Source organism: Ptiloglossa arizonensis, chromosome 10, assembly GCF_051014685.1.
Source record: "Ptiloglossa arizonensis isolate GNS036 chromosome 10, iyPtiAriz1_principal, whole genome shotgun sequence".
Lineage (NCBI taxonomy): Eukaryota > Metazoa > Arthropoda > Insecta > Hymenoptera > Colletidae > Ptiloglossa > Ptiloglossa arizonensis.
This window is the reverse complement of record NC_135057.1, coordinates 11,504,565-11,530,493: the sequence shown is the minus strand read 5'-3', so window position 1 is coordinate 11,530,493 and position 25,929 is coordinate 11,504,565. Positions and strand designations below refer to the sequence as shown.

General features: G+C 43.2%; 2 protein-coding genes and 2 long non-coding RNA genes across 12 annotated transcripts; 3 read left to right on the top strand and 1 right to left on the bottom strand.

Moving 5' to 3' along the window:
* Positions 1–442: 442 nt before the first annotated feature.
* On the bottom strand, positions 443–10,190 carry LOC143152469 (5'-3' exonuclease PLD3). Of its 4 annotated transcripts, none has more exons than XM_076322659.1 (13): positions 10,105–10,163; positions 8,077–9,076; positions 7,854–7,983; positions 7,164–7,406; positions 6,889–7,064; positions 6,416–6,764; positions 6,205–6,339; positions 5,866–6,057; positions 5,110–5,238; positions 4,909–5,048; positions 4,560–4,725; positions 4,321–4,462; positions 443–4,230 (listed from the first exon to the last, which is right to left on the bottom strand). In XM_076322659.1, the coding sequence occupies exons 3-13, from the start codon at positions 7,968–7,970 to the stop codon at positions 4,034–4,036; spliced, it is 1,986 nt and encodes a 661-aa protein (XP_076178774.1). In that variant the 5' UTR covers positions 7,971–7,983; positions 8,077–9,076; positions 10,105–10,163; the 3' UTR covers positions 443–4,033. The 4 variants fall into 4 exon arrangements, with proteins under 4 accessions (XP_076178774.1, XP_076178775.1, XP_076178776.1 ...); XM_076322660.1 differs by having other exon boundaries at positions 8,620–9,076; XM_076322661.1 differs by lacking the exon at positions 8,077–9,076 and having other exon boundaries at positions 10,105–10,190.
* Positions 10,191–10,883: 693 nt separating this feature from the next.
* LOC143152182 (uncharacterized) lies at positions 10,884–19,526 on the top strand. Of its 3 annotated transcripts, none has more exons than XM_076322012.1 (13): positions 10,884–11,618; positions 12,822–12,922; positions 14,002–14,134; positions 14,223–14,290; positions 14,381–14,638; positions 14,727–14,829; positions 14,923–15,053; positions 15,136–15,385; positions 15,452–15,519; positions 15,581–15,655; positions 15,719–16,099; positions 16,167–16,430; positions 16,496–19,526. In XM_076322012.1, the coding sequence occupies exons 2-13, from the start codon at positions 12,823–12,825 to the stop codon at positions 16,612–16,614; spliced, it is 1,950 nt and encodes a 649-aa protein (XP_076178127.1). In that variant the 5' UTR covers positions 10,884–11,618; position 12,822; the 3' UTR covers positions 16,615–19,526. The 3 variants fall into 3 exon arrangements, with proteins under 3 accessions (XP_076178127.1, XP_076178126.1, XP_076178128.1); XM_076322011.1 differs by having other exon boundaries at positions 10,884–11,889; XM_076322013.1 differs by lacking the exons at positions 10,884–11,618; positions 12,822–12,922 and adding an exon at positions 12,977–13,591.
* Positions 19,527–21,420: 1,894 nt separating this feature from the next.
* On the top strand, positions 21,421–25,910 carry LOC143152028 (uncharacterized). Of its 2 annotated transcripts, none has more exons than XR_012993477.1 (2): positions 21,421–21,468; positions 25,586–25,910. It is a non-coding gene; the product is annotated as an uncharacterized LOC143152028 (long non-coding RNA). The 2 variants fall into 2 exon arrangements; XR_012993476.1 differs by lacking the exon at positions 21,421–21,468 and adding an exon at positions 23,977–25,219 and having other exon boundaries at positions 25,586–25,636.
* LOC143152029 (uncharacterized) lies at positions 21,479–25,645 on the top strand. 3 transcript variants are annotated; one of them, XR_012993478.1, is made up of 3 exons: positions 21,479–21,799; positions 23,631–23,970; positions 25,513–25,645. It is a non-coding gene; the product is annotated as an uncharacterized LOC143152029 (long non-coding RNA). The 3 variants fall into 3 exon arrangements; XR_012993480.1 differs by having other exon boundaries at positions 23,631–23,785; positions 25,513–25,615; XR_012993479.1 differs by having other exon boundaries at positions 23,631–23,802; positions 25,513–25,608.
* Positions 25,911–25,929: the final 19 nt, after the last annotated feature.

Below are 25,929 nucleotides of genomic sequence, written 5' to 3'. Positions count from 1 at the left end.
TTAGAAGCCATCAATTTCTGCGAGTATCGCAAAAAATCGAATCTCGAAATCGCGACCGTACGAACGAACAGCCGATAACCCTGCCAACATTGACCGAATACAATTAACCGTCAAAAAAGCCAGAAACGTCAGCGAGAAATACCGTCACGGTAGAAATTTTTCGAGTGACCGAGTTCAGCCTCGATTCGTACCAGGGCCAAAATCAACGACGCAGAAAATGTTGCACGTGTTTGCTCAAATTTCTTCGACGGGTTTCGTTTTTCACAATATTCAGTAACGTCGTGTCGTCTGCGGACTCGCGGAAACAAATGCGCGCGTTACCGACTAACGGTCGCGTAAAGGTTATGGTAAAATTCTTAATTGGACCGATTGATCGCGATCGACTATTGATATTATCGATATCTAACCTTAAAATATGTTTTACCTATTGCGCACTATTTACGCATCCATGCACATTTATCTAATTTAAATATAAATATTTGTTTCTACAATTACATTCACAGTATAATCAAAGGCAACGCTTTAAGCGATCGGTACTACTAAAATTAATATTAATCAATTCACGCAAACAATAGAGTGAAAAAGTTTCGGAGGGTAACTGTATAACCCTATAGAATCGATCGAACGCTATCAAACCCTCCGTGTACATTTTCGTCTCTTTTATTATATCAAACGAAAAATATACTTCGTTTACATTTAATATTTACATGCATATAGAACGTAAATTTGAACACGATCAAAATATTTGTAGAAATAATGGAATCCTTAATTTACTTGTACTTGTTTGTTTACCGTATCGATATAAATCTAGATCATGCACAGCGATCCTATAAATACCAATAAAAATGCAACAAGTAAGCGGATTAGGAAAAGTAAGCTGCTGTACTAAGGGTTGACCGTATTAACGAGTCAAACAGACTCCTACATTATTTTACACCTGTCGACTTTTCTAGAGTTTGCAAGTACTGATATACTTATAAATTGTTTAACGCAGCATTCTCGAAATGCTTTCGTCAGCGCAACTTACAGTTTTCGGAATTACTCACCGCATATTGTGTGTGTATATATATTCAACCCAATATCAGAAGCCCATGCTTCATGAGGGACCCCTTAAAAGCAGGGATTTAAAACCGGAATTATATCGGTTTCGACGACATTTCGTTTAAATCGAAATATGCAAAACTAAGACGCAAAAAATACGGATATCGAAATTAACCGAAAGTGAAATTTGCTGAATGATCGATTCATTCAACGGGCGCATAAATAACCGAAAAATACTTTCTTTCTATAATTTTTGAAAATATATTAAAATTCATGCAGGATTAATGCCGTTATTTTTCTGGTTTCGATCTATCCGATATGATATTTATGTAACTTCCTGAAATGTATACACAGTATATATGGAATGTTACAATTACCTATTTTGTAAATTGAAGTATGCAAAGTGTATAAGAATTATACAAGAAAAAACTGTGACCGTAGAAAAACAAATCGTGCATACGAGAATTTTTTTGTTACAAATCGAGATATACCGGTATTTTTGTGAATTAATAAAATATTATACCAGTCTTTTCATTTATGAGAGAATTATCCAATAGTAATCGGAAATTGTCCGTCATAATCCCGTGTTTTGCATGAATCCCTGCTAAAAGTGTTTCATAACTGTATCGACCGATTTTTCCTCTCATGCGTTATTATCGTTCTGCAATGAATAAACCTGTCAACTTACAGAGATGATCGAACACTCGCTAAATCCATTTCTTTCTTTACGTTCAACGCGTCAATGTTCCATTGCATAAGTACAGGAGACAGCAATTAAGAATATTTACTTTACGCGTAGGTACGTACACGCAAGTATGTATACTTCTTTCCTTATTTCGACAAAAATGTCTGTGTTCGCGCGTGTTTATACACGTATATGACGGAAGTATAAAAGAAATATACAGGCAAGACACAAAGGCAGATCGTTGTGTAACGAGCAACAGGAAGCAGCACTCGACGACGGGATACGTGGAAAGAAAAAAAAAAAAAAAAGAAACTACAAAAGCAACGAACGAAAAAGGAGACGCATCGGGACGAGACTTCGCGAGAGGCAGTATGACATGGGATGATATGATATGGCTTTTGATCACGTGTGTGCGTTTCACGCGAGACTCGTTTCGCAACACATAAACAAACACGATTAACGCAACGCACTGAATTATGTATTACGTCTATGGAAAATATTAGATTGATGCATATTAAATGTTTTTTTCTTTTTTAAAATTTTTAAATATGTATTTTTCATCGCATCGACCATCGAAACCTATTAGCATCTACCACAGATCCTGTTAAGACTTATTTTATATTCTAATCGTTGTAAAAAATTCAACGATTCTCCCTTGACTCTGGGTGTAGTCAACAGTACCTTAGGGCTTGGGTTGCGAATCGTGAATTAACCTTTCTACCTCATACTTACTGCACTCGATCACGAATTGGGTTCTACATGTTTCGCTAATAAATGGATTCGTCCTTTCCATGGTGGTAATTATGACTTTTGTTCTCTCGCGTGGCCTGTTCTAAGTTCTCGTCAACGTGGTTTCTATTACAATTCTCTGATCGTATTCAAAGGATGAATTCACGATTTTGTTTATATTTGCCACTTTCGTGGAAGTTCAATTTTCCAGCGACGTAATACAAATTGAACGATAATCGAACCTCAATTGTCGCACGCAGAACGAAAGAGGTGGATATTCTTTGCAACGCGCTTATAAGAACTATTCTTGCGCAGTTATGTAATATAGTTGTTATTTTGCAACATACTGCGCGTTTAAATTGAACACTAATAGTGCAAAGAAAATGAAAATAAGTATCACAGGATCACGTCGACGCGAAGATATTGATATCAATAAAAATCCATCCACCGGAACGGTCGGGCGAAATTTGTATAGAATGAAATTGAACAAGTTTTTCTCGTCCGAAGGTGGAACAATCTCGTCGTCGGGTCGTTTGACGACCAGAGAAAAAGAAGTGCGACGTAGGAATTTTTATAGCCGAACGAATTATAACAAAATTTTCGAAAACTTCCATGACGTTTCGCAAAGTTCGTCACTCGACGTTCGGCAAAAAAAAGCGACCGTTTCATGTGCACCAACCTAATAGCGCGCTTCTTACGTATGTTAATTTGTACACATGTAGCTGTGAAAAAATGCCGCTGTGTCACGCTTACGTACTACAAAGGTATACTTTGAGAGTTTTTAGATATGCCACAGACATATGGATTTTTTGCAAGCTGAATAATTGACAGTAATGCACCATTTGTGTTGGCAAAAAATTGTAAATCTTCAATGCTGTCTTCGTGATGTACTGGTTCCGCATTAATTCGTGTTCGCGGCTGAATTAAAAAACCGCTTACGATTTTAAGGCACGAACGACGTCCATAAGCATCCAATTTCCGTTCACGACCGACCGAACTGGACCGTTCGGTTCATCGTCGGGCGGGGAAATGCTGCAAGCGTGCTAATTACTACGATCCTTAGCACCGTACCACTGATTCGTCGGTTTGCCGCGTTACTTACGAACGGAACGATGGACACTCGTCTCGAGACGATCTCTCTTGGAAAACATTTGCAAGGGCACTTGTGGCAAGGCACGCGGACATCCATTATGTAAGATTAGTCACGTAGGTCTAAGATTCGACATGTGTACGTCTCTCTCGTTGCTGTTGAGCGAGAAACGCACGGTCCGGAGGAACGGAGATGACACGATTTCGTAGAGACAAAACGGAACGGAGATGTAAAGAAAAATGGTAGGAAGACGCGCGTCCGTATTGGTGCAGGTAACGCAGGCGGAACAAACAAAACGTCCGCTCGAAGATGATATTTGCCGAGTACGGACAACCGTAACCAAGTGTTTCGTAGAAGAAAAAAAAAAATGCTAAAAGTTTGCAAATGACGAGGACGTGACATTTAAGAACTCCGTCCGGATGCTAATCGATCAGCGACGATTTTCATTTTTCTCGTCGGTCGAATACTCGTTAACGATGTCGTCGTTGTCACGCTAATACGTAGCTAGATGATCGGGAGTAGTAATCCCCGGCGATGGTGTTTGTCGGTCGTTCCACGATCGGTAAACTTCCATTCAGCGGGAAAGAGTATTCGGAGTACCAGTCGCGATGAAATATGTCCTCCAATTGTTGCCTCAAGTTATCCGGCGTTTGATCCGCAACGTTCTCGAATACCGTACCGATACCTAAAAGAAAAACAAACCGACAAGATTGTAATCTCCTGAATATACGGGGAAACGTAACGACGCTAGAAAACGGTTGTGACGGATAATTGCCTGCGGTGTTTATGAAATAATCGCCGGACCAGTTGCTCGTTCCTATGTACGCGGCGACATCCGTTACCATGTACTTATTGTGATTCACCCTGGAGAACGGTATCTTGTCCAGGTCCGGACTGGTGGGAACCACGAATCTCCTCTGAAAGTAAAAGTTCGCACGAATGTAACATTGTTTGTCTCCTCTCGATAAAAGAGAAAAAATTAGCAAGCATTCTTATATGTAGCGATTTACCGACCACTTCGATTTTAACGCCTGCATAACTGTCGGTCAGCTCCACCAATGACTTTAAAAAGAAGGCCTCCGATTTCTTCGAGTGCTTCCAAGATGAGATCAACAGCCGTACTTCGATCTTCCGTTCGATGGCCGCGGTCCTCAAAGCGTCGTCTATTATTGGCCAATACCTAAATGTTGCAACCAAACCGACACTCAAAGCCGCGCCAACTAAAAGATACACAACGCGGAGGGAACCCGATTGCTTATGCGCAGGCTCACTGGAGCGTGTTCAGGTTTTCTCGCGTGTATTAATGAAAATAGTAAACAGATAAACGAGGTAGATAGCGAGCGAAAGCTAATTGTATACGTACTTGATCTTCGCGGTGTATATGGTCAGAGGAAAATAGTCCATTACCGAGATGTAAATAAATTTCTCTGCTTTCTCGATACAATTCAATATGGCGTCGACATCGTTGGTTCTACCCTTCGTTGAGAAAGGCGGTGGTGAACTCTGAAACAGCGACTCGATTTACAGAATTTCAGTCTTGTTCGTGAGACGAGGATGCACTTACCGCGACGTATGTTCGATACTTATTCCCCATGAACGCGAAGGTCATTGGATTCTTCAGATTGATCTTTGTGCTCAACAAATCTGGCCAGACGGACGGTATTTTGCTGTCCTCAGCGACTGTCCAGTATACCTGTGAAACGTTGCGAAAAATATTGTACACAGTGAGCCAAAATTCGTGCTACAAACGGGGTCAGGGGGACTGTCGATAAGAGTCTCGAGATAAGACGAAAATAAAGAAGTTTTTGAGGATGCATTTGAAAATTAATTTATTAACGCGTGATTATGAATCTATTCATTACCGATGACTAATGTCATTATGATTATTCTTTTATAGAACTTATAAAGTCGTTTATGCTACCGACCGTGACTCTCAGTTTCTAACGAACGAGTAACACTATACGTCAACAGGGAGTATGTATACAAACACGATTTTTGCATCGAGAATATTATATTCATAGTTTTTGATACGATGATTCAGTAGAGATGTAAGATGGTACTCGACATTGTAACCGATACACAAAAATAATCATAATAGCCGTCTGTAAGAAAATGTGTAACACTATCGGTTAGATGCACACGTACTGTATCGATTTTCAAACGCATTCCTCTTGGAAACGAAACCACCGATGCAAGTTCTCTATTCATTATTTTCGTCCTATTTCGAGACACGGAATCTCCCCCGCCTCGATATCGCGAATTTTGGCCCACAATTTATACAGGGTTCTCGTTCGTCGAGTCAAGGGAACGCACGACTTACGTCGAAAATTTTCGCATAATCGTTCGCGAGACAGCTGCAGTTCAGAGCGAGCAGACCAAGCTCCTTCACCTGCGAGAGCGATCGCCAATCCATGTTCGCCGAACCAACGTACACGTGAGTTCTATCGACGAGCCATAATTTCGTGTGCAACACACCGCCGCCGAGCAATCCGGCAAAATTTAAACTTCTCACCTGTACGAACATTAACGAACAATTTCTTAAATCAGCCACATTTGTCGGTCCAGATGCTTAATTACGTTCAACAATGCCGCTCAGCTGTATCGAAGAAAAAACTATGGAGAAGTACATTCGTACTAATAAATTTTTCTTTACAATTACCTCGGCGTTCGCCTTACTCGCCAAAATTTCCGTATCGACGTTCGGATTGATCTGCGTAGGCATGCTCTGCGCTATACTTAAGCGAATATCACGATCTCTACCCGCTTCCAAAAGCATACGAAATATGTCCTCGCCCTAAAACAATCGAGCCAAACGTGTATTTCCACCGTGTCTGTAATGACACTTTCGCTCTCCAATCCGTCTTCGTTACCTGTTTCGCGCTTTCGTCCGGATAAACATCCTCCCGTCTCAAGGTCCAGTACATCGACGCTATTTCTATTTTCTCCCGCGCTAACGAAATCAATCCCACCCAGGAATCGTAAGTGCTCTCGTGAAGTACATTACTGTCGGTGTAATTCAGACCGACCGGTAGACTTTCTACGAACGATAAATTGCAACCGTTCATGCAACTCGAGTCAAAGCCCACGTTGCTGCTGTTCGAGGCGTACTTGTCCGCGGCGTGGTCCAGTAACGGCAACAAAACGACCAGTACGATTAATATCAAGATGACCGTGATTGGAATGCAACTGGGTCTACACCATCCTTGAGCTCCTCCCCATCTGGTTCGGTGACGTATAAAAATAAAATGGTACTAGAAAGTGGCCACAGCCATTCTAAATCATTTTTGTAGGTTTTATTCCGTATTTGTTTAAACACGTTTTTTTTTTTCAAACGGATACTAACTTGCCGTTTGTCATTGAGTCGTCCGCGTCGCTTCTCAACATAAAACCGGATTGGTCCCATAATTCGAAATCATCGTCAGGGACACCGCTGTTGCCACCGCCACCGCCACCACCGCCACCACCACCACCACTGCAACTCGTAGGATTCACTTCTAATCGTGCATTCTCGGAGACCGTCTGTAACAAATACCTCGAACAATGTTTTTTCACGACAAATGAAAAGCTAACTAATGAAACAGGTAGCCATTGAAACCTATCAACGTTGTTAATACCTACGGATAATTTATGCTTGACCAGAGCGGTTCTATTCTTGCGATGCGGCAATAAAACCACTACGTCCTGATCCTTGCCACGTTCCTTTGCGTACTTCGTGTAGGACTTTACCGTGGACGCTGGTCCTCTATTCATGGAACAAGTCGCGAGACTTATCGAGTCACCATCTTTGGTAGAGCACTTGGAGTACGCGATGTTCCTCACGTTGTTGCTGCCCCCGTAGGAAACGTTGTGCGTGTTGTTCACCTTTCGAAACGTTACAGGGTCGGTGAAAATACGAATGAATGGATGCAAGGGAATCGTTTCGTTTTAATTCGTTCAACAACGTCGATTTAACCCATTCGATCTGCACTACGCTCGTGACGAAGAATCGAGATAACATCTTGGACCAAAACGCGCTACTACGAGTCAGATTAGTAATTTTCGATTTCGAACAATTTTAGCGCATAGAGTTATATTTGTACATGTGAAAATATTACGGTTACAATTGGTAACATTACTCTCAACTTGTGAACATTTAAATAAAATCTCAAAAATCATCTAGGGTGTTGCAATTTGTTCGCGCGAAGCGAACAAAGTGGAATACCCGAATGGGTTAAACATAACGATAGTCGATGAACGGTTTATTGTTAAAAAAAAAAAAAAAAAAAAACAAAAAGAATGAAAGAGAAATTTGATTTACTACGAACTTACTTGCACCAATATGTGGCAAGCTTGGGAAGCGATTTGAAAGAGGCCGTCCTGTAAGTTGCGTCCTGTGTGTTCAGCACTTTCGGAACGGCCGCTGCCTTTCCAGCCAAAGAACGACATTTCGATGTTTTCGCTATAATTTGAAAGCAACTTTCTGTAGAGCTACGCATTCTTCGGAAAAGTGGAACATCGAGCGTACAAATATATGGATAACTCCAGATTGTACCAATAAGTCGTTTCAACGCTGCTGGCACGTTGATTGTGTTCACCGATGTCTCACGCGCGCGCGCGCGCGCGCATGTATGTGTGTGCGTGTGTTGCGTTCGACGCACGCGCTGGAAGAACTCAACGAACGCGTACGACCTTTTTTCCCCCGAGTGCTTTTCAATTTGGAATCGATGCGATCTAAACGAGACCCGTTTGCCCCATTGCGAATACCTCGGAAACGTATAAAGAAACAATTTTTCGTGCTTCGTGTTGTAGCCTGTGAAGCAACGCTATTCGCGGTAAAGGTGTTACGGTTCGATCGTACGAAACGTTACGCGAAACACAAAAACGACAATAAAAGCGAAAACAATATAGAGAAGCGACGCGGCACGGGGTCACGATCGTTTCCGACCACCACCGTGGTAATTACACTTCTATCTCGTACGATAACGCGAATCGCCCGTGAAAAATATTCATTCACGATACAAAGGGGAAAGCAAGAAACGCTACGCGTTCACGGACGAAATGGAAATATCGTGTCCAGGTTCGGGTGAAAACATACCTCAACGGAAAAACTGTTCGTTGACATTCGTGTACGCGCGGCGTCCCAGCCGTTGCGTCTGTTGACCTACCTATCGACGTATGTATTTTGCGGAGCGACCAGTGTCGATCGAAAAGTCACGTTTGCTTCACGACGGACTTGCGCTCAAGAGCTTTCCATGTCCTAGATAGATTTCAACTGTCAACGCGGTTAACTTACCATCCGTGATCGTACCCTTGTTTTTCGTTCGAAGTTATCCCCTTATTTCGATCAAATTCGTCGAAATGATACGTTTCAATTTCCTAGATATGTATGCATGAACGTATGCAAAGTCTTCTTTATACTCGACCCCTAATTTTTCTCGTATATACGGATGATAGGGAAACGGATGTAAAAGACGATGATTGAATGCTCGCACATGTATATACAGTAATACTACTTCTCATTGTATGTACATTCCGTGATTGGATTCAAGCATCTGAAAAGCAGTCGAAAAAAGGTTATCCACTTTTGTACGCACGGACCACCAAGTCTGATCACTCTGTCGGTCAGTAGTGACCGACGTTAAGGTTTCGATTCGTGCTACAGATGTTACCTCCAACAAACGCTATTTCGTTAATTCTATATTTGGATCGTTTACTAATGAAATGTGAAAAAAGGTAAGGTCTTTCGGCAATGTTGTATTACGAATTATTCTTGTCATCAAAGAATTTAGGCAATGCCATGCAAAATAATGTAATAGAGTATAGTGTAATTACGCAGGTGCTTCTGAACGGCACTAAACGAAATAGTTCTGTCGGTTACTTGTGACCGACAGAACAACGAACATATGTATCATGCGAATGCTTATCTAGCACAATTCGTTCATTTACTTCGGTACAGAATAAATCCATTTCATAGAACGTATGCAAATATACTATCTTGTTATTCATTTGTACACAATTCGATAAAAAAAATCAGGCTGACACATAAATGCACGTGACTGTCAAGTCAAAGCAAACAATGAAGGATAGCGTGTCTCGCAAATACGATTTGCACAGACACAATAATTAGGCGGATCACACACACCGCACACACATAGTTGGCGACGTAAACAAAAATAGATGAAAGGACTCACGAACTCGATCCAGTAAAATTGCAGCGATAAATCTTTAGAATTTCTTTCGCAGCAAAGTGAAAGAAAATCACATGGTAAATGAGAAAGGTTTAGATAAACAGTGTAGGCATACGCATATGCATATGCAAGTTGTAACGTAGTGATTTCTTTAATCAAATTTGTTGATAATGTTGCGTTGAATGATTGTATCGCGAAATATTCTAATTGTGAAAACTTCAATGGCGGTCTACTTTCAACGAAAACAAAACATTCAATCGTTCGGCCAGAGAAAAATAGTTGTTAAAAATACAGATTGAATCTATCGAGAATCTTATCTTTATTTTTTACAAAAATGTAATCACTAATTTATTTTCCCTGTGTCTTGATACGAATAAAACAACCTCACGAACCTCTTGCTTTCAAACTGATTGGACGCTTTTTCACAGGTAAAAGCGTTCTTCGGAACACGTCCATCTGAATCGTACGGTGTCGAAAAACATCGAATCTGACCGAATATAGCCGACATTAACCGACACTAGTCGAACGAGTGTTTCTTTATTTCGAGGCTCCGTATAGAGGGCCTCGTAGTCATGGCCGTGCCTAAATATATTGACACCCAGAGCAATGTGAAATACACATGAGTATTTTGCTTTGTCATTAAAAAAATTAGATTTTTAATTTCTGAAGAAAAGCTCAAAATAGATTAAAATTATTTTCGTAAACTATGTGACCGATAAAGTCTTAAATTGTTAATGTAATTTTATTTACTTTAAGGACGGCTATCTGTGACGCATAACGTGTCAGCTACGGGCACAATGCCCCTACCTTGTTGCGGCCCTGCTCATGGTCGCTCGTTTTGTTTGTGCGTTAGAAAGTTGGTAATGCTCAGCGTCTGTTACAAGAAAACTCTCTAGTTTTCTAATGTTAAATGTTCGAATTAGAAGATCTCGAATCACGGGAGCTCCTAATTCTAGTCGTAAAACCACAAATGCTTCTAAATTTTTATTCAGCGTCCAAAAATGAAAAAGCATTCTTTGTTCTTTGTATACGTTATCCCTAGTCATTACTGTTGTTTCTTCGGAAAATTCCCTATTCCTCATTTGCTTGACCAATTTACTGGAATAAAAGCAACTATTAAAAAGGGATGAAACTAAAAGGTAAATCCTTGGAAACGGGATGCAGGGGCGTGCAGGAGAAAAGAAAATGGATTAGGGAAGGGAAAAATATGGGGAACGGAAAGACAGAAAGAGCGAGAGAGTGTAAGAAGAGGAGGGGGGAGAGTACATTTGAAAAAGGTACTAAATTGTAATACCGCGACACACCAATCGACGATACCAACACAGACTCGCGGTCGATGAATGAAGGCGTGTATTCTGCCGTTCTGCAGTGTGTCATTGTACCGTCGAAATAGTTGGAACGGCGTTTCGCTCGCTATCCATCGGCCGACGGCCGCCATTGTTTCCATGGGCGAGCGATCAAGCGTACGAGCGAATGAACGAGCAAACCGAGGGAACGAGCGAGCAAGTAGAGGAAAAACGACGCTCGCTAGCAGCCATCGAATTCCTTTGACAGTCAAAAGTTAAAACCGCTCTGCAGCTGGAGTAATGAAAAGTGTTCGTGTTCTAGTTCACGAAGTGTGGTTTGGTCTCTTGATTGCCTGAGTAAACATAAAAAATCGTCGACGGAACGTTACAAAGATCACGGGGTGCATCGAGGAAGAACGAGTGTTCGGTGTTCTTTTCTACCGAGCGTGGTTTTGTACGGTGATGGTGATGGTGTTAGTGATGGTAAAGAGAGTAGTGTGTTGCTCTTCTGTGTCGTTCGGTGCGGCGAATGCTGTTTTAGTGAAGAGATCGGACGCGTCCAGCTCGTTCCTTTGACCGGATCACGCTGATCGTCTCAAGGAAGATTCAAGTCGGGAAAAGTAATTTCGCGCCGTACGACAGTCTCTTGTTCCCCCAAAAAATTCTCCGCATGCGGCACCTCTCCCATTGAAAAAGCTTTCCGGGCAATCGTTAAATATTCCGTGGAATCACGATCGTTTACGAACCATCCTGAGATCCTGACGGTTTGCTTTACGTGAAAGCTTTTTTTTATAACCTAGACGACGAGCTTCGATTCCCAGAACATTATGTGATTTTTGGAGGTTCGCGTCCTTTCTTCGCCACGGTGATTGCAATTCCGAACGTGCAAAGGTTAGTTCCCATTAACGCCGAGTCGACGAAAAGCTACGAAGAACCGTTCGAAACGAAAGAAATTTTTCGATTCCCGCGTTCAAATGAGAAAATTCGATTTTTTTTCATACGATTAATTCGAATCGATGAACTTCAACTTAGGGTATGAATAAAAATTGGGGAAGCCGGAGACCGGTTTGGAAAACACGGAACAGGGAAAGGAGAAAAAGTACGGGTAGTTTCGAATCGTTTTATAATGCGTCGAGAAACTTTGAAAGTAGGAAAAGGTAAAGCGTATACGTGTTCGGCGTTTATGCGCAGATCCGCGCCTATTCGCGCATCGCTCGAACGAAAGGGCAGCAGGTATATATGAGGTTCGCGGTAAAGGGAGCACACGTTGAACGAAACGGATCGGAACACGTGTACTTCGTTGAATAATGCATCTCTCTCGGAGGTTTCGTTTGTAGGTACATTTCGTGGCTATCTCAAAGCTCCTTTACTACACTGTCTACATTGTCACCGTCAGCAATCGCAGTGAACGTTTTTTTTGTCGTCCGATCGGTTCGATTGGCCCTTTTCGAAGAACGAATGACACGCGCGTGCTGGTATGACGTTTCGTTCAAATAATTCCACGAAAACGACGACACTAATATAGACGTTTGATATGAAAGTTTACTGCCGGAATCGATGAATTCGATCGTTGTTCGCTCACAGTTATCTTTATCGAGTAATTTAATAAAACACTTAACTCAGTCGGTTCAAGGCTCGACTTGAAATTTGATCGGATTAACGAATAGAAACGACTGTCTCATCGAGCGTAGATAAAAGCGAGTAACCAAAATATTGTACTTTGAAACGTTTACAATCTCGACGATCGTGATGTTCGCATCTTTTCGTTTCGTATTGAAACTTGAAGGGCGGCGAATCGTATTGTTTCTATTTTCTAATTTCAGGATGCTGGGACCTTCCTCTCCGCATCGAAAAGGGAGTCTCGGCCCGACGACGATGTTGATGCTCTTGATTCTATCGTTAACTGACGTATACTCTGCAAATGGTAAGTAGCTGGTTTTAATACACGATAAAGAATGGGGTACATCAAGATAATCAACTGGCCTTTTAAGATATTGAGCTTTGATTCCAAAGATCGATATTTCTTTAAAATGTTTATTTAAATGTTATTTATTCTACAAATAACCGCTGACACTTACAAAATTCTGAATAACATTAAGATTATTAGGAAAAAGAATGTAAAATAATTTGGACGAATATAAAATTACACTTGATGCACCGATCATATTATTATTTATGGTAATAATGATTTCGATCTTGGATTTCTCTTCTTCGGTATAAATTATGAATCTAAAAATTAATTATACAGGCGTAAAAAAGTATCGTTAATCAAACATCGTTTAATTAACAATACTGTTTTTATATCTATAACTCGATTCTCGCCCGTTCGATGTTACTTATTCTTTTTTAGATTTACAATAATTCCTACTGAAAAAGACTTAGACCTAAAGTGGAAACGTTCATTGCTATAAATAATGGTAAGGTTGTGGCGACTATTTTCGTAACTTAATTCAAACAAATGTCGGGGCTAAATCCGGAACATCACAGTTTTCGACGTGGACGAAAAGACATGAAAATTAATTTCCCTCGCATTATAAAATCATGATGCATATTTATACTTCTACGTGTCTCTCTTCTCCGTCCAAGTAACCACGTATGTATAATACTCCGTAACCTCATTGTTCGTCGTTTTCTCTTTTAATTTTCCCGATAGACAGGCGTTGGAATAGGATCGATGGCTGACAATAAGGTCGCGACAATTATCTGTCGTATCGTGGGAAAAAGAGAGTCTCGGTTGTTTGCTAAAAATAAATCTGTCTCTAACTTCTGTTAACTAATAGTCCTGGTGTAATGAATACGGCGTACTAATTAAAAAAAAAAAAAAAAAAACAGAGTTCATAAATTCGTCTTCCTGTTTTTCCAATATAAATTTCGTTTTCGAATTTGCTTGCAACGAAAGCGAGACGACTGAAAGACACCGAACAACGCGAAATCGCGACGTAGATATCTAGGAAAGAATATACACGTTGAAGCGAAGAGCACAGCTGATAAAAATTGCCGTAGGTTCCTGCGAGTTCCCAGCGAGTTGGGCCGGAGAATGGTATCAGTATGGAGAACTGGTATTGATTGGCGTAAACGAGACCATGCTGGGTAAAAGGACGTGCGTAGAACGATCGAAACACTCGTTCATTGTCTAGTAAGTATTTAAAGTATTCGAAAACGAGATACTCAAATAGTTCACTTACATCAGAAAGAAACTATAATCGATCTGTTCTCGGTTTCAGCGGCGACAACTGCTATCACTGCATAATCGTTAACGATCGACACGAGAATGTGATCCAGTACCGTGAAGGTAGGAACGAATTGTTTTTGTATCTTTTTCTCGTCAGACGTTCGCGTTACGTAATCGTTGTTTACCAATGCATCGTCTCCATCGTTCCAGGATGGTGTTACTCGAAACAGGCAGCTTTGGAGGACATGTGTCAAAACATCAAATCGGACGATACACTGTACTCCATGTTTCGCGTGAACTCCAAACCGATACCGTGCCCCTTCAGCGGACCATCGTTCACGTTCACCTATGAGAAGGGGTACGGTGAATGTGCGATGCCCGTCAGTCTCGGGGAGAAGTGCACCGACGAGAGTAAACTGCTTCTCAAGTATCAAGCTTGCCCCGACGTCGAGAGAAGCGAAAGCAATAGTGAGCGCTTGAAAATTCGAATTGTACATTTTCGTTTATTCGTTTTTTTTTTTTTTTTTTTTTTTATTAAATTGTTTTTTCTTCTCAGCGGAAGAATTGCAGTGTCTCGCCGTATGGAACGACGGTCGCAACAAGTACCTCGTTGGAACATTGAAGGGACGAAGCGTCTCAGGTTCTGAGAAAACATACAGGTACGGGTATCTAAGAGTAATCGCGTTCCAATTGGTTGACTGTGTCCGCGAAAATTTGGATTTTTTTATTCTCACTTGTGACCGTTTGGACAGATGTTTCTTGTACGAGGAGAAGACGCATCATCAGGGAAAAGTAGTGTATTTGCTTGCTCAGTCCGGTGAACCGACTTGCAACGGCCTAACCACCGTTTCCGAAGGATCACCCACGATTAAACTCATGAAAGGTATGAAGCGTTCTGATCTTACTCGACTACATCTTCTTCGAGCTTTTGGAGAAGCCTTTATTCGTTCGGTAAATCTCGACAGTCGACAAGGAGCACAACAGATGCAAGTATCCATCGTGGATTACCGAGCATCACGACTGGCATTCCCTAGACGGCACGAAAGTTTATCATTTCACGAATAAAAACGCGACTCTCAAGGTACGAGTACAGGACACCGAAGGGGACACGTTTCACGAGGAGAAGATCGTCTGCCACAATTTGGAGAAGTTGCATCCAACCGATAATTCGCAGGGGTACAAAATAAAATTGATCGCCCACGTTACCAGTGGATGGTGAGTAGATGATTTTCACGTTCAAAAGGCCCAAAAACGAAAACTAACGAAAATGATGTGTTACAGCGATATTGGTTACGTTTGCATGATATTCCACAAAAGAGATCAACACGTCATAGAGTTGCAACAGTCCAGTAAGTATGCGTGTGACCCCGTTATGTGCTTTTATCATTTCTAAATATCGATTGTCCATAGATCAAAAGGCCATAATGCCGGACGAAGCGTGCTCCCTCTCGGACACATCCGCGATGCCCTATACCACGTTAATAAGTGAGTACTCGCGACAGTCGATTGCCATTAAGAACTTGATTGATCAATTTGTCGGTCGTGTAGGCTCTTCGTTGCGGCAGAGGAAGTGTCCCAATCCCGGGCGTTACGTGATAGTGGGATTCGCTCCATTTCACTTGCCCAATACGTCGTTCCGTCGACAACGTCGCAGCGATAAACGGTCCTCCAGGCTTATCAAACGAAGGGCTTGGAACGACGATATGCAACAAATGAAGCCACATGAACAACAACAACGACAACACCAATCGCAGCAGCAGCAACATCACCATCATCACCACCACCATCAACACGGAGGAGAGCAACAACAGCAACAACAGCAGGACCAACACGGAGAGGAATGTAAGAGCACAGACGTCCAAATCGGTTGTACCTCGTCGGATCAGAACGAAATTGTCGTAAGAAAAACTTGTGATCCAGAAGAAACGAGTAAGTACCTCGCTAACGCGATGATTCGGCTCTAACGGAATATTCACGCGTATTGATCTTTTCATAGCGTACAACTGTCACGGAAGTTGGGAAGAAAAAGGCACCTGGTACACGATCGTGTCGCAGAAAACTAATCAGGCTGCCGCGGGATTAGGACAAACCTTCTGTTTCTCTATGCGATTCGACGACAAAACGGATAAACCACCCACGACCGGAAAAGCCAGTAGAACGAAGCTCTCCGAACAGGAGCTTTGGGTCACGAGATTAGATCGCGTTTGTCGGAGAGAAACAGCTGGCGAGGACGAATGGTCCCACAGGCTTGTTGGAAAAGGTATAGCGAATGACTAATTTTCCTTTAAAATGTTTGGTGTAATCGTATGCTTTTCGTTGTTGTAGGTGTTTGCGAAGACGTAACGAAGGCAGCTTCCAGCTTGGCGTCACTCTTTTCCCTATCCAGAATCTTGTTAGTCGTGACCGTGGGAAACTGCGCGGCGTACAAATATCTATTGAGATGATATGCGAATTTTAAGTGAAACAAAGCCGATGCTCGTATCGAAACCGTTCTCTCGAACGCTTACACTAAACGAGCAGGGAACAAGGCTGGGCAAACCCCAACGATTATGCGCACTCTTTTCAACCATCGAGACCAAGAGCAAGCGGTTCGTTTCGAGCGACGATACGCGTCGTCAAAGACTCGCAACTCGACCACACGGCCAACCGACTTCGCACGTTCGACTACGTTTCTTTTCTATTTCCGGCCTGTTGATCGGCAGCGTGCGATTCATCGTTTCCCCGCTCTCTTTCATTCCTTCTCTTTTCTTCGACTTTAAAACACGACGCCGATTTCTCGAGCGTCGCGATACTCATACCGATTTTCCTGTTACATTCTTACCCACTCCTGTGTACTTAGGGACGTATTTAGATTCTAGTTGTTAGGCCCGTCCGTTTCGTGCGATAATCGAACGTTTTTGTGCGACGATGTCTAATCTACATCCTGTGAATTTATATATTTGCACTTGTATTTTTTATATGTAGGTGTACGTTGAAAAAGGGAAGCAAAATGTTCGTCAACGCGCCGGGAAAATTACAGACATTAGTTTAAAAGCGAGAGTGCGAGCAACAACGGCCTTGATTATTTCTTTTTGTTTTTTATATATATATTCTTTTGGTCGCGAATACGAAATTTCTTAAGCACGTGACGTATCGCCCAATTGACGACCTAATACCGTGCACCCGCAGCTTCTGTAAATATAAGCAGGGTATAAACGAGTCAAGACCATGTTCGATTTAATCGCGAGCGAAATCGATATAATCCTACAAACTACGAATTTGTTTAATTTAACGCGTAACAACTACGATAAGAGAATACTTTTTACCTCTTAACTAGCTACACTTTGTATATAATAATTTAAGCACTGTATAAAGACTGTTTTTAACGAGTATAGAGTTTTCCACTCACGACCGCGTCCGATTTGTCGAGCACCGCCCTTGAAGTAAAACCGACTAGTTCATCGAAAAAAGGGAAAATTTTGTGGAGCGGAGTGCTCGATTTTACACCACGAGTAAACGCGAAACATGCCATAACCGGTATCGAGTCGTTAATGGACATTGAAACAATTGTTATCGTGATACAGTAACAGAGTATACTTGAATTGTTTTCGTGGTTCTCTATTCGTTCCCTTTTGGATTTTTCTTTTTTTTTTACACTCGCACAAATGTATCGCGCCTAATTAGTATATCGTACTTAGGTATTCGATACACGTTGTGAAATTTACGCAAGATGATATGACTGTCCATTAACCTCGTTACATTCACAACGTTTGTTAAGTTTATACATAAATTAGCCGAGCGCGATGAAGGTGAACTCTATTACAACACACACACTCTACAGATACACACACAGACACACACATTCATATATACATACACACATTTATAAAAGATTGAGACTGTTCCGAAATTCAGATAATTAGAATATACGTGTACGACGATGCATTGGTTCTAACCCGTAAGGTAGACAAATTTTTAATATCGAGATAAATTTTTATTTTTATACGCATAAAACTATCGTTCCCAGTTCAATCCCCGTTCGCACCACCCGTTCTCCGACTTGTTTCTCCTCTTGGGATACTCTTGCCATTTATTCACTTATCCCTACCGTTCCTCTGCACGCTCCCTTCGGCCTCTGTTCTTATATAGTTTACTTTGTTCCTGGGGTATTTTATACTTTTCGAAAGGAACGAGCGGATAACGCGTGTCTCGTCCAACGCAATGTGTTATTCGATATAGTTTTACTGCCCCGTTTCTACGCGTTTCTACGACGGTTATGTTAATCTTCGAATATTCATGCGATTTTGTAACATCGACACGAAGAAACTTGTTCGTGAAGCGAGTATCGATATCGATCGAACAAATTGTTGACATGCGAGTGTTACGTAACCCACAATTTTATTAAAACATATCCGTCACGTCTATGTTTCGAACACGTCGAGTACATTCTACAATATAACAACGATACAGGATCCAATATTACGTTCTTGTTGATGTAAAACGAATGTTTCCCGAGTTGAAATGTTTTCGAAATCCTGAATAAAAAGAGACGCGTAGATACGCAAGAGATACGAGTGACTGTCAAATCACAACCGACCACGAAGGACCTACTAACGTGTGTGTACGCGAGCTATTTTGTACATTCTGTATGTCGGATGCGAGTTTACAAGCTGGAGTGTGTGTGCAGGAGAATAACTAAACGCGTGCGTGCGTGCATGCGCTTACAGTAGTCTATTGTTTGTTTACTATTGTGATGTCAACGCAACAACGACGTTCACGACGACGATGATGATGACGATGATTGATGACAAAGATGATACGATACGAAATGAATAAAAATAAAAATTAAAAAAAAAAGTAATAAAAAATAAAAAAAATAGTAGCGTTTAAGAAAGCTCGCGCGTTGCTCGTCTCAGCGGTCGAACGTATCCAATGAAGATGTATCGATCGTGCGCCGTTGCGTATTTACGAACGAAAAGCATACTTAAAGCGAAGACGTGATTGCAATGGCGTTTCAAAACGGTACCGTTCGAGGCGATCCTATCGCCCGACCGTTTGTTCCTAAACGGTAAAAACCCCACGTGACGAAGCAGACGTTATATACCCGAAAAGCGACGTTAACTAATTTGGTTTCGTGCGTCCGAAACAATCGGTGTCGTTTTTTTTCGAGAACATTTGATAGCACGAAACGCGTGCACCAAATACATACAACTGCTTTATCGACAAATGTCGACGGTCGAAAGTGGTACCGACGCGTCTTCGTTTCGTCAGGACCGCTGATCGAACGTTGTGACCCACAACTAAGAGCTACACTGTGTGTAACGTTTATTATTATATTTTGAATATGACGAAATACACATACATGTACAGAATGCACCCAGAGAGATCTTTATCCTACCATAATATAATATACTATATATATATATATATATATATGGTATTTATTCGTAGATGGATACGCGCCCGCGTTGCGGTTGGTATTAAGGAAGAAGCGTCGGGCAAACTGTAATCCGATTACGATTAACTCGTGTAATTAACTCGTTAATTAACGGTGCGGCGTAATTAACAAGCCGATCCGATAATAAAACAGCTGGGCAAAAGTGAAAATAATCTTTCGAATTAATTATATTTACAGGCTGTAAATGTCATCGATTATCATTACGGTGATTACTCTGGTTAATTAATTACGGTCCAACTCTGCCACGGATCTTTTTATACGCGTAAAAGGTAAACTCAAACTGTGTGAGATTAAAGATAGAAAAAATTGATCGTGATTAAATATTGCTCTTAAAAATGTTAATTAAAATCGAGGCATCGAGGGACTATTTATCGATTCGAACAATCGGTCGATCTTAAATTTGTAACAATTCGTACGTTCTACCAATGATTCCATTTCTTTTCTTTTTTTTCTTAGAATTCTTGCTGTTTCCTATCGGACGTCGTTTACTTCATCTTTGTCCACGTTTGCAAACGACCCTTCGCTGCGAAGATGCGAAAGCTGTTCGAACGCATCCGATACAACAGTGCGCACAAGCGTGCACGTAACGAGTGAGGACAGAAGTTCCGTCGTAGGTGGTAGCCCGTCGCTGTAGCGTGTACGTCGCGCCACGTGGACACGTGGATCGATAACTGTGCTCTCGGTGTTTTGACAAAGCGGTCGATCAACTCGCGCGCGTTACCAATCGACTCGACTCGACGGGGCGTGTAGTATTTTGAATCGGTTACCAACGATTTCGATACACGTGCGCGCAATTCGTGCATCGTTCGACATTTGTTTTTTCTTTTTATTCCAAATCGATTTGTTTCTTTTCTAGGAAAATCTCGTACGATCGAAAATTCCATTCGATCGTATCCTCGCGTCTCGATGGACAATCTCTACCAAGCGGTTCTCAAAGATCGGTGGCGCGCGTGTGGAAGCATTGCCGATTCGCGGACGCGGAAGACGCGAAATTGGAACGACGGAGGACGAAATGTGGGACAAAAGTAGCCGAGGTGAACGGCACTAGCGCGTAGGAAACGTTTACGCATCTGCGCAGATGTTCCGTGGATTTGGCTCGATAATTTGCCACTAATAAGGCAACGCTTCCCGATACGATGGAACTCGACGATCCGTTGTCACGAAACCCGGCGATCGTTTCAATCCTCGGGACGGAGCGAATTTCTCCGTCTCGTTCGCGCACCCTCTCCAGGTCACCGACGTTCCTTCGCGAAAAATTGACTTCGCGATCGATTCCGCGGGGCAACCTTCGCTTCGTGCAATCTCGATTCGATCTTTTCCGGCTCGAACGACGACTCTCCGCGAGCGACCCTGAAAGGTGTTCGTGCACGTTGCACCCTCGTTGCACTCTGCTCGCGGCACGGTCCGGTCGGTCATTCGGGGCGTTCTTTCGGGACCCGTCGACGAGACCTCCCTTCTCGCAACCCGAGTTCTCGTCACGGTGACGCACGCTTGAACCACGCGCGAAATCAAGAACTGCAAAGACCAAAGGGAAAAGGTACGGTGGAAAAAGTGCAGGCTAACGAGAGAAGTAAGGAGTTGCGAGAGAAAATATGTGAGAGGGAGAGAGAGAGAGAGAGAGAGGCCGTACGATAGCGGAGCGAGAGAGCGTGTGCAGAGAAGGAGGGGAGTAGAAGACGAAAGGAGGGGGAGGATACGGGGTCGGTTGCGACGGTGCTGCTGGTTCGGTGGTTTCATCCCCCCCTCCCCCTCTCGAGGGAAAAGCGCAAGCGCCAGTGTCCTTTCTCGATGCTCGTACTCCACGCCAGTAATCCGTGGAATGCGAAGGCAAAAGGTGCGCTTTTTTCCGAGGGAACGCAAGGTATCTAAGTTAAACCCATTTTCACACGTTTCTCGATGTCGCGAATCCGCGTGGATAGATCGAAACGATCCTGGCCATTCGCGTTTTCAAAAAAGTTTCTACGATCGACCGTCAACTCTGCATCTCGGTCGATGTCCTTGTTGTATCCAGTGAACCCCTTTTTTCTCCCCCTCCCCCCTCCTGCCCGTCGTTGCGTTCTCGTATCGTCTTTCGTTTCGGTTGTTTACCAGGCTCCGTCGTTCGCGGATGAAACATCGTTCGATCGCGCCTCGATCGTGACAAGTGGTAACCGATGACAATAAAAAGAGAAGAAAGGAAAAAAATTGAAAACGTTCGTCGTGTATTTCTTCCACTTTTTATACTCTTCACGCATTGTTTCTCTGGCTCGTACGGGGGGGTTGCAATGCGCCGTGTGCTCTTGCATCTCGCGTCGCGAGGAGGTCACGGTTCGCCCATACGAGAGTCTCTTAACCGTGTCCCCGAACGAGACCGATCGGGTTAAATCGAACACCGAGACTGCGACATCGTGCGGTCTCGGGGAATTCGTCGATTTTCCAACGTAACGGGGACAACGTGGCTGTCGAAAATTCGTGGCCGAACGGATCGTCGCGACGATATTTCGCTTCGAGGTTTCGACCCGATCGAAATCGCTCGGGGACCGTCGTCTCGACGAAGGCAACGTGATCGCGATCACGCTAATAAGATATTTAAGAAGAAGAAGAAGAAAAAAAAAAGAAAAACCTCGAGCTCGACAAGATACGGTAAATAAAGAAACGAGTCGGCCTTAACCTGAGCTCTCTTTGTTGCAACGTTTCCGACCCTTGAGTTTTGGGTCATCTTCAACGATCGTAACAGCTCAGTGAGGAATCTCTGTGGGAAATCAAACGATGTATCGCACGCGTCGTCTCTGTAAAATTTCGGTTCAATTCCGCGACTAAACGAAACGATAAATAACACGGAGACACGGTCTCTCCGCGAACATCCGCTTCGTTCGATCGTCTCGGGTGATCGGTCTCCTCGTTTCTTTTTCGGTCGTTTTCGTTATCGTTATCACCTACGTTTCCCGTAGATCTCTACTCTCTGTCGTACGCACCGTACATTTTCCTTGTATGAAACTTTTCCAACGGGACAGGATAGTTACGGGACAGTCCCGGATGCTTTCCTCTCCGATTTCGCGTTTCCTCGATTCGTAACGTTTACTGCTCGGTTACCACTTTATTCAATTATCTCGGTATCAATTCCGTCCGCTGGTTCCTCTATCGCTTTCGTTGCATCTTGTTTATTTTCTGGAGACGGCCCAAAACTGGTGCCCGGTTTATACGCTAATGAAAGTTTGCCAAGCGAGCCGCGGTGGATGTTTTGGCTCGTAACCGTTGGTCCGAAAATCGGTGCGTCGCGTTATCGCCGCAGTCTCTCCCTCTCCGTGATCCGTTCTTTTACGACTCTCTACCCTCTTCCCACCCCTTTCTATTTTTTTTTCTTTCTCTCGCTTCTGTTCTCTCAACCCCTCCGTTACTTTCCTCGATTCGACCACACTCCGGGGACCGTTGTAGATTCCCCGAGCGAGATTCGCCGTGTCCTTCGTGCAGGGGTTCACGTACGGGAGGAAGGAGGCCGCGTTGATTCTCCGGTCCCGGTGTCGTCGTTCGGTAACGAGCATTTAAATTATCGATCCGTGCGCGATATACATCTCCGTGCATCGGGTGGATATATAACCGTGTTCCACGCAGCGGGATCGCGCGCCACACGCGCACACCGCGCGTTCTTCGATCAACAAACGCCGCCTGCGGCACGCGAGCCACTGCTTTTCGCGCCTTCCTCTGTCGTGCACGCTTTCCTATTCGGGAGCTTCCCGTACGGTGGTATCCGGTCGTGAATCACGTGACAGAACGGCCACGTTTCCACGAGAGAACGGACAGAGAGAGAAAAACTATATAAGAAACGAAGATTTCTCCGCGGGGATTCGGTCGATCCTTTGGTCCGTTTTCGGCGAGAGAGACAGTCGATCGCGAGTAAACTTTCGGCGCACGGTGGGGGTGGGTTCCTCGCAACTGGGCCATAGCTCTTAAAGGGCAGAAGTTGGAACAGAATTTCATTAGGCGGAATTAAAGTGTCCGCCGCGATCCGATGTGTCCGCTTTGGAAGTTTCGAACATTTTCAAGGTTACCTCCACTTTTCGAAACGGTTCCGGCGTGCTGGGTGTTTCGCGCAACCGGACGGTAATTCTTCAACGCCGAAAGAAGACGGAAGGAAATTTTCGTTGGGTGAAATTGAACAGTTGGACGTGATCCGGCGAGTCTACTTCGACAGTGGAACGGTTCGAAAAATTTCAAGGTCGCTTCCATTTTCCGAAACGGATACGTACAAGGTGTTTCGCGCAACCGGACCGTAGCAGCTCTTAAAGGGCAGAAGTTGGAAGAGAATTTCATTGGGTGAAATTAAACAGTTGGTGGTGATCCGACGAGTCTACTTTGAAAGTGGAACGGTTCCAAAAATTTCAAGGTCGCTTCTATTTTTTCGACACGGACGCGTACCGGGGTGTTTCGTGCAACTGGGCCGTAACAGAAATCGGAATAAAATTTCATCGGGTGAGATTTAAAGTGTTAGATGCGATCCGATGTGTTTATCTTACCAGCTGAGGCCTTTTCGAAATTTCAAGGTCGTAACGATTTTTTTTTCTTTCTTTCTTCAACGGAATTGTACCGGATATCTCGTGCGAGCCGGCCGTAGCTCTTAAAGGATTGAGAATAGAAAGAAATTCCATTAGGCGAAACTAAATAACGCTGGATGATGCGTGACCCGGTCTACTCCGGAAATGGAAACGTTTCGAGAAGTAACGACGAACACATCACTTTGTTCTCTGTGAAAAAGTATTCGGGTACTCGGGTCGAAAATTGATTATCTTGGATGGTACGGTTGGACGAACGCTCGAACGTTTCTTGCGCGTGTTCTTCTTCGTATTTAATAACACTTTTATCTTGGAAAATTGAGATGGTAATTTTCCATCGTTACGAAGTTCGAGTACCTTGTAAGATAATCAATCTTCGAGCGTTGTAAAACTTTTTCACGTGGAACAAAGAAACGCGTCCACCGATGCGAGCTCGAAATTTTCTAAACGTCCACCGCTTTCGCAGTAGATGCCTCCGATATCGTTTAATTTTACCTAATGAAATTTTGTTCCATCCTCCATCGTTTAAGAGGCTAGGCCCAGTTGCGCGAAACACCCTATATCTCGACCGCGATACGGGCTGATATTGGCTCGTTTAACCCACTTAAGGCCGACGTCCTTTCAGAAGTCCATCTTCGATAAACTTTCCAACCCTTCGGTGCACAATTATTTTCAAAAATTGCGTACAATCGAACAAAATTATTTTCATCGTTGTAACGAGCAGACACTGTCCGGGAGATACGTAACAATTCACACAACAATATTTAAAGGTTAAATATCTCTTTATCAGACTGACGTTCTTCTAAAAAAAGTGAATTTTAGGGATCCTAAGATTGATAATTCGCCCAATTCCCGAACGATTTCTGCAAATATTGTTCGCAATGGCGAAAGAACCTCAACCTTATCCGGGTTAACGCGATTAACATAATGGTAACCTATCAACGCTCCGGACTTAGGTTTCTCCAAAGTGTTCACCCGATACGGCATCCCGATACTAGTAAACATTTAAACAACCTCGCTCTCGAACTGTCAAATACACCGTATAAACTTTATATAATACTTTCACGAATATTTCTACCCTCGGTGAGTAGAAACAGAACCCTGCCTTGGTTTCGAGACTACTAAAATTATACATAAAATATCAATCGAGAAGAAGAGTAGTTATTTCGACGAACGAAACGTTTAGCGATACGTAACGTTTCCATAGAAGATATTTCAATTGTTACAATTTACTTCTACAATTTCTTCTATTTGCGTACGTAAACAAAGAGTAAGAAATCGTTAATTTTCCTCGATGAAAAATTAAAAAGTATCTCGCATCCATTAATACGTGATAAATACATGCGTTAACGTGTACTCGAATTTTTGCCCGACAGTGTAGGCAAAATCGACGCGCGAACGCGTCGATACGGCGCCGCGTTCCTGAGTGAGTGATCCACGAATTTGTAGACGCAGCATCGAGGCAACCCGCGATCGTCCCCGATGGAGGGTCCACGTTGAAAGGGGAGGTCTGGAACGAGCGGCATGAGGACACCCGAGACCGTGAGGGACAACGTGCCGGTGGTTGTTCGCGTTGCAGCGTGGATCGATTGAACGAGCAACGATCGAGGATCCACCGGATGCACATCCTCGAAGACGGTTAAGGGGAAGTGCGCGGTCGCCATTGGACAAGGGTTGCACAGCCCCGTAGGGGTCATCATCCCCCGATAGCCCGGAGTTTTCGAGTCCACGGGGAGAGCGGTGCATCGTTTCTCGCGGATAAAACCGACCGAGAGAGAGGGGGGTGGGTGGGT

What these genes read in the sequence shown, in the direction of transcription:
- LOC143152469 (XM_076322661.1), bottom strand. Translation starts at nt 7,970, where the DNA reads ATGTCGTTCTTTGGCTGGAAAGGCAGCGGCCGTTCCGAAAGTGCTGAA. An exon ending in ATTATGCGAAAATTTTCGAC is followed by an intron (nt 5,239 to 5,865) that starts GTAAGTCGTGCG and finishes AACGTTTCACAG; the next exon opens with GTATACTGGACAGTCGCTGA. An exon ending in CAGGCGTTAAAATCGAAGTG is followed by an intron (nt 4,463 to 4,559) that starts GTCGGTAAATCG and finishes TTTTACTTTCAG; the next exon opens with AGGAGATTCGTGGTTCCCAC.
- LOC143152182 (XM_076322012.1), top strand. Translation starts at nt 12,823, where the DNA reads ATGCTGGGACCTTCCTCTCCGCATCGAAAAGGGAGTCTCGGCCCGACG. An exon ending in CATAGAGTTGCAACAGTCCA is followed by an intron (nt 15,520 to 15,580) that starts GTAAGTATGCGT and finishes GATTGTCCATAG; the next exon opens with ATCAAAAGGCCATAATGCCG. An exon ending in CCACAGGCTTGTTGGAAAAG is followed by an intron (nt 16,431 to 16,495) that starts GTATAGCGAATG and finishes TCGTTGTTGTAG; the next exon opens with GTGTTTGCGAAGACGTAACG.